This window comes from Micromys minutus, assembly GCF_963924665.1.
Source record: "Micromys minutus genome assembly, chromosome: 11".
Lineage (NCBI taxonomy): Eukaryota > Metazoa > Chordata > Mammalia > Rodentia > Muridae > Micromys > Micromys minutus.
The window spans coordinates 56,082,415-56,093,130 of record NC_137980.1 but is presented as its reverse complement, the minus strand read 5'-3'; the positions used below and the strand labels follow the sequence as shown (position 1 = coordinate 56,093,130).

Below are 10,716 nucleotides of genomic sequence, written 5' to 3'. Positions count from 1 at the left end.
CGTGGGGGATGGGTTGGGCGACCTCTCAGAGGAAAGTGAAATAAATAGGATGAGGAACTGTGAGAGAGGATATTAAGGGGGCCAATGACAGGAATGTAAATTAATAACAAAAAGAAATCACAATCCATCATTCAATGTAGCCCTGCTTTTTGTATGTCCACTGGCATTGAGTGAGATTTCTGGTGCCTGAGTCCTTACCAGTATTTGGGGTTTTTCATCTCAGATTTGGTTACTGTAACAGATGAGCAGGGTGGCACTTTACTTCCCTCTCTCTCTCTCTCTCTCTCTCTCTCTCTCTCTCACACACACACACACACACACACACATACACACGTGTGTGTGCATGTGCATGAAATGTGTTTGTGTATATGTGTTTTTGTGTTTCAGTGTGTGAAATGTCTATATAGGTATTTTGGTTCACTCTGGTCTTACTTGTTAAACAATTACTGTTATTGTATTTATTAAGGCTATTGTTTCCTTGTCAGAAATCAAGTGCCAAGTTTAATTAATGGAAGTTCACCCTCAAGAAAACAAATTATCAAGTCCCCAGGACACACTAAGGTGGATGTATACACAGATGCCATGCTCATTTTAGAGTATACTTTAGAAGGTTATTACTATATATAAGAGAAAACAACCAAAAGCATCTAGAAGAGTTCCAGGGCAGAGAGATAAGGTGTATTGAACGTGGCAGAAGGGTGGAGATGACCATAGTGGTCACACAAGATGAAGACAAAGTGCAGCAAGACAGAGGGGCCTATAAAGTACCGAGTCGAAACTGAAGCATTCTAAGAGAATGAGGAGCCAAGGGAGGAAAGATCTGAGCTAAGGGGCTGGGTGAGAAGAGCCAGGAATCTGAACTATTTAACAGCTAGTACTGAGAAAGCCTGGAGGCCAGCCAGCATACTCTTTAGCATGCTGATAGAAACCCAGGATCCCAGCATTATGGGTTATCAGTCAGCATGGTAGAGTGGGAAATACTCCATAAAACAGAGATTTAGCCTGGAAGGACCATGGGTGAGTTTGGGGTACTCACATACACATGGTCCTTGCAAAACCTCAGTGGTAAACCACAGGCTCTAAGCTTGTTGCACAGTAGGTAACCATTCACTGGGTTTTATATGAGAAGTTTGGGTCTATCATTGATTGAATGTCCACATTGATCACTAGATAAATTAAGTTCTGATTTTATTTTTAAGGCCAGTATTCTATGAGAGATATTAACACAATGCGAGTTAGCAGTCAAGGCCACCTGAAGACTCCTGGATCTATAGATTATGAAAGGTTAAGACACCATCCTCTTGGGCACAGAACACATCATGCCCTCTAGGGACCAAATAGCATAGTACAACCATACAGGTTTGCTGACTGTTGGAGGCAGTTTTTGAATGAGGCCACTAGAGAGAGCCATGGTCTGGTCTGAAACTGCAAGCTAAGAGGACACAGGTATAAAATGTACTGTTTGGTGTAAGAGTTGAAATGTCCTGAAGGGGAAAAGACCGTGAAAAGGACTTGCCTATACACTGCACCTCCTACCTGTTTGTAGCTTAGTACTTTGTTACATGTACTCTTTGAACCAGAAACCAAGAGCCTGGATACATCCTCATGGGTTCTTGGCCACTATAAACACTGAGGAAAAAATAACCTGCACAGTAGCCGTGAATAATATAGAATGTTGTTGTGTAACTGTAACCAAGCAATTCAAAGATTTGTATGACTAGAACTTCAAGTTCCTGAAGAAAGAAGTTGAAAAAGATAGCAGAAGATGAAAAGATTTCCCATGCTCATGGATAGCTAAGTAGGTGATCCCTGGTTCCCCTTGACTGTCCCGTGGGTCGGAGCAGGTGAGGTAGGGTGAGGGGTGTGTGGACATCCTCTTGGAGATCGGGAGGAGAAATGGGGAGAGGATATATTGGATGACATATCAGGAAGGGCATAAGGACTGAACTGTAAGAAAAAAATATTAAAGATAATTTTTAAAAAGGTATGTATGGGTGAAACTCTAAAAAAACTAGGTGATAGTGTTCCTTAATATTATTGTAACAATATCACTAGTATTATTTTTAAAAAATTTATCTAGAAACTATGTTTATTAAAAATTTAAAAGAAAAAGAAGAAGCAGAAGAAGGAGAAGAACTCCAGGAGAAAACACCGTCCTTAACCTCAATCTATATTTCACAGCAATAGTGCAAAAAACTGCACGGTATTGATACAGACACAGACATAATGAAAATGGAATGAATTGATGACCTAGAAATAAATTCACGCACACTTATGGACAACTGATTTTCGATGAAGAAGGCAAAACCATTTAATGAAAAAATAAATATATTCATGAAATTGGGTTGGTGTAGTTGGACATAGAAGAATGAAAATAGATCCATATTTAATCACCCTGCACAAACCTCAGGTCCAGTGGACCAAGCACTCAATACAACACCTGATACACTGTATCTTACAGAACAAAAGGTGGGAAATAGCCTGGAATGCATTGGTACAGGCTCTGATATCAACAATTAATAAATGGGACCTCATGAAACTAAAATTCTTCTGTAAAGCAAAGGACAGGACACAGTGAATAGGACAAATCTGCATCCCAGACATTGGTAAAGGATTTTCTCCAACACTATATATGACAGAGGACCAATACTCAATATACATAAAGAACTCAAGAAGTTAGACACCAACAATCCAAATAACCCAATTTTAAAAGGGGGTACAGGCCTGAAAAGAGAATTCTTGACAGAAGAATTGAAAATGGCTAAGAAGCATGAACTGACATGTCCAACGCACTTAGTCATAAGAGACATGCAAATCAAAACAGCTCTCAGGTCCCATTTGACACACGTAAGAAGTGTTAAAACAAAAACAAAGAGAAGCACATGCTTGACAAAGGAACACTCACTTCATCAGGCTCGCAGAAGGGCGTTCAGCAGGACACAGAGAATTAACTGTCTGAGGATCTCCAGAAGAGGCCAGTCCGACAGGAAGAGTAAGACCAGAATGAAAGCAGCTGGAAAACCGTTTCCAGCAGAGCTTAGGCTGCCCCCTTGTACCATGATTTGAATGCGTGTCCTTCATTTTCTCTGCTCTTAGACACCTTTCTCTCAAAACACCCCTCCAATCCCAGTCTTAGTCCTTGGCAACAGAGGTACATTTTTGAATCATCATAAGAATTTGCCTCACGGTGCTGGGGGTGACAGTGCGTGCTGCCACGCTCCGTGATACTCATTTTGGAAATGATTGTACGGCACTGGTTCTTACCACCTGAAATGACTTTCAGACTTATTGTATTGCCCAGATTCTCCAGAGTTTTCTTCTTGTACAGTATAAGTTTTGTTATATTTTTTCAGTGTGTGTGTGTGCACACGTGTGTTGCTCTTCTTGCCTTTGTGTTCTAAGTGCTGGGATTGAAGAAATTAATTGATATGCTTAGCTTGTTAGTAAGTTCTCTCTCCTTCCCTCTCCCTCCCTCTTCCTCACCCCCCTCTCCTTTACAAAAACAACTTTAGTTGCTAATTTGTTTATATGTTGTTTTACCTCTATGTGTGTTTTTGTTTTGTGCCCCTGCCTGATGGTTAGGAAAGCCAGAAAGACTAGGAGGTGGTTTTTTCAACCCCTGGAACTTGATTTACAAATAATAGTACGTACTAGCACTGAAGTTTGGGTGCTCTGAAAGAAACAGTAGTTATCTTGGCATTGGAGGCATTTTCTAACCAAGTTTTCTATTCCTGATAATATTCCAGTCAAATGCATTCTAGGTCACAGGAGGGTCCACCTTCTCTTAAAGAGCTCCCTGCAGGATGCTGTGTTCTGATTGAAATAAGATATAATGGCAGAGAAATGAGCATTTGAATATCCCAAGTGTAAACTTTATTCAGCATAAAAAGCATTATATCTGTGTCTCTTTATCTTTTAATCATCTATATATGTACATATGTATATATGCATATGTATGTATGTAATAAGGTAGGTAAAGTCTGCATATACAGATGGATATATACAATGATGTCATAACTCTGAGACACATAGAAGTTTCTTTATAAACTGTGTGTACGATATTGAAAAGTTGACGATTCCTTGAGATTATCTGAAGTCGATTTCACTATCCTTTGTATATGTGAGAATTGTGGCATTATTAGTTTAATTGTTATATCATCGATCATGATTAATAGGTTGGACTGGCTCCTTGAACAAGTCATTTACTTGATTTTTAGCTAAGACCTCATAGTACAAAATAAACATTCTAGAGCCTTTTTGTCCATGATTTTGATAATTTACATATGTTTTGGATGATCTTGAGCTAAGAATGCCCTTAAAGATCAATGATTTTGTATTTGGCCATGTTCAGAAGAATATTTGACATAGCATACACAGGAGTAGAAAAACTTTATTTCCTCCCAGGGGCTGGGTGGAAGAAAGGAAAGGTGGGCTATTGGAGGAGAGGCACTAGTGCTACTGAATAGCAAATCTTCAGACCTGGAGAAGGATTGGCCCAGGAGGGAACTGTCCCGTCCCGCGGGACCCAGTTATTTGTGGGGTTGAGAGGGAACAAGACTGCGAGATAAAAGGGTGAAAAAGAGGAGCCAGACCAAGAAGAGACTTGTCAAGGTCTGTCTAATGTTTCTCAGGGTTGGTGTTTTAAGCGAGGAAATGGGATGAAGGCGTGGCGCACACAAAGTTATCTCTTCTGTTGTTTGCTAGGACAGTCTGCGGTTAGGGTTTAATTAGTCCTCCTTCCACCTAGGCACGTCATTTGAGGAACTCCGGAGTATAGCTAATCTTATGTAAATATCAGGGGCCTGGGAAAGGTCCAAGCTCTCCGGTAGGAGGGAATTGGGGGTGGGGGGGAGATCATTGTGGCATTGTGTGGACTTCTGCTCCCAACAGGAAACCACTAAGCTGTGTCCATTCTGCAAACTCTAACGACAGGAAAAGTTGTCATGTCACTCAAGACTCATTAGCCAATCAGAAGCCTCCATATGGAACTGCTAATTAGAAGAGAAGGTGGCTCTTCCAGGTACACATTTTGCAAGTTCGACTCTAGGAGACGTGCTTTTATGTGACATTTTCTGAGGCCCTGTGCTGTGTGTGGATCTCAGGCAAGCTCAGACCTCCAAACATGGTAAGTGCAGGGGCATCTGCCACATACATGAGGAGAAAGTTATTTAGCAAAGGAAGCATGTGTGCTGGGTCTCCCCAGTGGCTGGAAGGTAAGCAGCAGCCAGACATAATGCAGCCATGTGAGAGGTCCTTTGTGGTCTCTCCTTGTACCTGGGTTTGTCCTCTGACTAACTTTCTTATGGGACCTGCTTCTGTCCCAAATGCTTACAGCAGAGGGTTGTATGAAGTAATGTATTTGGCAAGATGCCCAAACTGAAAGCTGGGTTTGTATATTATCGTGTTCTGCCTTTCCATCTTTTTGCTTTGTGTCTGTGCTAGTTGCTGAGGTGCATTTCCGGTATGCAGCAAAATTCTGGGTCTGGTTTATGTCTCCAGCCAGTTAGTGTATGTTGTTTTATTGTGGAATTGAGTCCACTGAGTTGAGATATTAAGGAAAAGTGATTTTGGTTTCCTGTTATTTTTGTTGTTAGAGATGGAATTATCGTTGTGTGGCTATCTTCTTTTGGGTTTGTTGAAAGAAGACGACTTTCTACCTTTTCTTATGGGGCAGTTTCCCTCCTTGTGTTAGAGTTTTCCTTCTATTTTTCTTTGTAGGGGTGGGTTTGAGGAAAGACATTCAATAAATTTGCTTTCATCATGGAATATCTTGGTTTCCCCATCTATGTTAATTGAGAGTTTTGCTGCATATAGAGGCCTGGGCTGGTATTTGTGTTCTCTTAGGATCCTTATGACATCTGCCCATTATCTTCTGGCTTACAGTTTCTAATTTTCATTGTTTCTATTTCTTTTTTTAGATCCTGACTGATTTTGTTCAGTTCCTTTACCTGTTTGTGTTTTGCTGTAATACTATAAGAATTTTTTCTGTTTCCTCTTTCAGGGATCCAACCTTTTTACCTGTGTTCTCCTGTATTTCTTTAAGGGAGTTATTTCTGTTCTTTGTAGAATCATTCACATCATCATGAGATGAGACTTTTAAATATGAATCTTGCTTCTCTGGTGTTATGGGTTATCCAGGACTTCCTGTAGTGGGAGATGCCCTTGTTGTGTCTGAGTGGAGCCTGTCCCTACTGTGATCCTGGGATCCATTCATCCTAAGTTCCTGGGTGTGTCAGAACTCCTGGGTGTCAAGCTGCCTCTGGGATCCTAAAAACGTCTGTGACCAAACTCCGGAGATGTGTTGTATAAGAGCTCCTGGGAGTCAAGTTTTCTCCTGGTGATTCAGGAGTGGATGGGGAGCCAGAGAACAGGTGCAAGCTGGAAAGAATTTATACCACTGGCTGGGCAAGGGTTTATGTGTACCTGGATCCTAGAGGACCCTGTTACTTCGGGTGCTGGGACAGCTGTTGTGGCCTCTCCTGTGATCCTGAACATTTTAGAGCCCTTGGGAGTCATGCTCCCTTTAGGTATTGTAGGCATGGGTACAGAGCCTGATCTGCTCAGGTCCCAGGGTCAGACCAGAAGGGACATATATTCCTGGCTGGTAAAGTTTTCCTACATCCCTCCATCCTGGTGGACCCATTTACTCTGTGTGTTAGGGCTGCTGTTGAAGCCGCCTTTTCTGTGATCCTCTGTATTACAGAAAACCTGGGACTCGGGTTTATTTATTACATAGAAGTACACTGTAGATATATTCAGAGACAATAGAAGAGGGCATCAGATCCCATTACAGATGGCTGTGAGCCACATGGTTGCTGGGATTTGAACTCTTAACCACTGAGCCATCTCTCCAGCTCACTATTACTATTTGAAGTCATGAACAGCTGTTTTTTCTTGAACTCTTTCCCTTGGTTTTCTGGCCTTTTAAAAAGGAATTTCTTGGTTTCCTTCAACTGTTTAATTGTATTTACCTGAAATATTAAAGGGTTTTATTCATTTCCTCTTTAAGAACTTCTATAATCTTGATTCATTTGCTTTTAAGGTACCTTTCTTGTGATTTCAGACTTGGTGGAATATTCAACACTTCTTGTGGGAGAACAACTTTGTTCTGGTGGTAACATGTTTATCTGACTCTTGCTAATCTTCCTAAGCTTTTGGTTAGACACCTAGATTTGATGTGTCTATACGTCTAGGTGCTCCATTCTGGTCTTTTCTTCTTCAGGTGGGAGTTTTGTTCCTGGATTTCTGTTTGGTAACTGGATTTTGAGAGAGTATGTTGGCTGAGTATAGCCTCTTTTACTGATGTTTTTGGGGGTGTGTTCAAAGGGAATATACACTAGTACTGGAGGGAAAGATTCTTTTAGCAATCCATAGGACACTTGACAGGAGAAAGCTAAAACTGCTACTTGTGTTCTAGTTCAGTGCTAGGTCAAAATCAGAAAAAAAAAAGTATCTAGGATAACATATAGAGTAATAGAACTATGGACAGGCTAATTGGTCTTCTGACAAGCTTGTCATATGTTTGACAGAGAGGTGGGCTCCCATGAAGTGGCTGGAACACAGAGATGAAGGAGGAAAAGAAGGACAGTTGGAAATTCTTTGTGCATTTGTTGGTTACATGAAAACTGAGAGAGAAAGCTTTCCCTGATATTGTGTTACAGTGCTTCAGGAAGTGTGTGAATAGGATCTAGGGTAATAGGTATTGGGATGGGTCTTTGGACAGACTCTTAGTCTTCTAGAGGCCTCTCCTGTAGTTCAGCAGTGGGAGTCTCCCCATATTTGGTGGCTTGGGCACAGAGATGGGGCAAAAAAGGAAGGTATTTTGGTTATGGTCTTTTGTATGTTCAAGCGTCATGGAGAGATAAAGGGAAGCTGCAGTCCTAAGGGCACACTCTTGAGTATTGGGTCTCAGAGAACAAAATGTGGGGAAGGTCTGGGACCATTCTACATGGTTACTTTACCAAAACCTTTTTTTTAATTAGCTATTTTCTTAATTATATTTTAAATGTTTTTCCCCTTCTAATTTCTTCCTATGAAATCCCCTATCACATCACTTTCCCTCCCCGGCAATCCCATACACTGGGGCATAGAACCTTCACAGGGCCAAGGGCCTATCCTCTCATTGATGCCAGATAAGGCCATCCTCTGCTACACATGTGGCTAGAGCCATGGGTCTCTCCATGTGTGCTCTTTGATTGGTGGTTTAGTCTCTGGGAGCTCTGTGGTGTCTGGGTAGTTGATATTGTTCTCCTTATAGGATTGAAATCCTCTTTAGCTCCTTGAGTCTTTTTTCTAGCTCCTCCATTGGGGACCTTTTTCTCAGTCCAATGGTTGGTTGAGAGGCTCTGATTCTACATTTCTCAGGTTCTGGTAGAAACTCCCAGTAGACAGCTGTATCAGGCACCTGTGGGGATGGACGTCCTTGGCATCCACAATAGTGTCTGATTTGGTGACTGTACCCTCTGGTGGAGCAGTGAATGGATGCCCTTTCCTTCAGTTTCTTTTCTACACTTTATCTCTGTTTTTCCTCCTTCTAAAAAAGACTGAAGTATCCACTCTTTGGTCTTCCAAATTTTTGAGCTTCATTTGGTCTGTGGACTGTATCTTGCATACCCAAAATCCTAATATTAAGACATCAGGCTCCTTGGGATCCTTTATTTCTTCTACATTTATTTAGGTTTTGTTTGTTGTTTATCTGTGAAAGACTGTTTGCTTATTGGACAAATAGTACTTTGTGTCAGGCAGGTCAGTCAGCAACCTTCAATTCATTATCAAGTATATGTTTACACTAATGACTCTTTCTTATTATTACTTGTTTTTTATTTGTTATTATTATTTATTATTACATATATTGAATCATTTAGGATGTAGTGACCTATGATGATGTGCATGTGAACTTCACTCGGGAAGAATGGGCTTTGCTGGATCCTTCTCAGAAGAGTCTCTACAAAGATGTGATGCTGGAGACCTATAGGAATCTCACTGCTATAGGTAATACAGTGTATTGTTTTAGGTTTTATAATAAAGGGACAACTGTTCACTTGTTTTGTTTGTGTGTGTGTGTGTTTGTGTGTGTGTGTGTGTGTGTGGGTGTGTGTGTGTGGGTGTGTGTGTGCTCTCATTTGAGAATGAGGAAGTATGAGGTGAATAAATCAGTAACGGTATTTAAGTTCATTTATGTTAGTAACTTGAATTTTCTGTAACTTCCAATAAATTAATATACAATTTTTGGTACCATATTTTAGGCTACATTGGGGCAGATCAAACTACTGAAGAACATTTACAAAGTTCCAGAAGACATCAAAGGTAATTTCCGTGTGCAAACTGATAAGAAAATACCCTCCTCCAAAGTGTAATATGTGTACAAATTTTAAAGAAATGCAATGTGGTAAAATAGGCTCTTCTTTTATTAAATCTTACAAAACCATGTCCATCCATATCAAGTATCTTTGTGTTTGTGAGACATTCTTTAGGTACAAAAACACAGTAACAGTGGGTTAACAGGTATTACCATTTGGTCCATAGCCCAGTAGATCCAGGCTATAGACCTGCCAGTGTGTTCAATCTAATACCACTTACCTATTGAAAAAGGCAATGACATTTATGACGTCATAAGTATAGGTCCAAATCCTTGTAATAACTACTAATCTCTAGGAAACCCGATGTTAACCATATACTTGCAATAATACTGCTTAGTCTATTTAGAGGGATGGTTTATGATATTCAAGAATGGTTTTGTGAAGAAACCTTTATCCCTGTACCATATCCATGTGAGGAAGAAAGTCAACCTGTGCGAATTAATGTGGACTCCTTTCCGTTGTTATTCTCTATTAATACGGATGTCATAGTTCACAGTGGACACAGCCATGTGAGCACAGGGATATGGACAGAAGGGGATCACCTGTCTCTGCCAGAACAGTTAGAAGACACACTGAACTCCCCACAATGAATAGACTATTGAAATGTGCTAAAAGTTTGTTTTCAAAAGATGTATTTTTTTACTATATATAAATACACTATGGCTATCCAAAAAAACACCAGAAGAGGGCATCAGATCCCACCACAGATGGTTTTGAGCTACAATGTGGTTGTTGGGATTTGAACTCAGGACCTGTGGAAGAGCAGTCAGTGCTCTTAACCACTGAGCCATCTCTCCAGACCCGTGCTAAAATTTATAACTAATTGTTCCAGGGACATTCGGGACATTTATGAATTTAAACTTAAGAACATATAAATGAATCCTAGAGACTTGGAAATGTTTCTGTTTGCATGATTCACATTCCAAATGTAGTATTACTCCATTGATACCAAGATTTATGAATACAATATGTGTAGCAGGACTCTCAGTTCTTCCTGTTCTCTTCAATTATGCCAATAACCTTTTACAGAAAAAGTCCGCTGTAAGTGGGAGCCAGGTAATTGATGCCCCTCTCATCCCCTGTATCTTCAGTGATGCAAAACCGTAATGAAGGGGATACCATGAATATAAACAAAGTGACATCACCTTAAGATGAGATGGCTCTTTACAGTTAACACAAAGTGCAAAAGGAGTTCATAGTGATAAAAATATCATTAGAATAATGAATATGAGAAACCTTATACATGAACCAATTGTATTTTCAGGCATGGAAGATGTCATCCTGAAGAGCAGCCCTCTGAGTTTATTGAATGTGGCAAAGCCTTTGATTATCAGGGTCATACCCATATGCATGAACT

The 10,716-nt window shown here is 40.4% G+C and overlaps 1 protein-coding gene across 1 annotated transcript; it reads left to right on the top strand.

Moving 5' to 3' along the window:
* Positions 1-704: 704 nt before the first annotated feature.
* On the top strand, positions 705-10,423 carry LOC308427469 (putative KRAB domain-containing protein ZNF788; the record flags this gene model as incomplete). The annotated part of the gene is made up of 3 exons (XM_080925586.1): positions 705-764; positions 8,865-8,991; positions 10,389-10,423. The coding sequence occupies 3 exons, from the start codon at positions 705-707 to the stop codon at positions 10,421-10,423; spliced, it is 222 nt and encodes a 73-aa protein (XP_080781712.1).
* Positions 10,424-10,716: the final 293 nt, after the last annotated feature.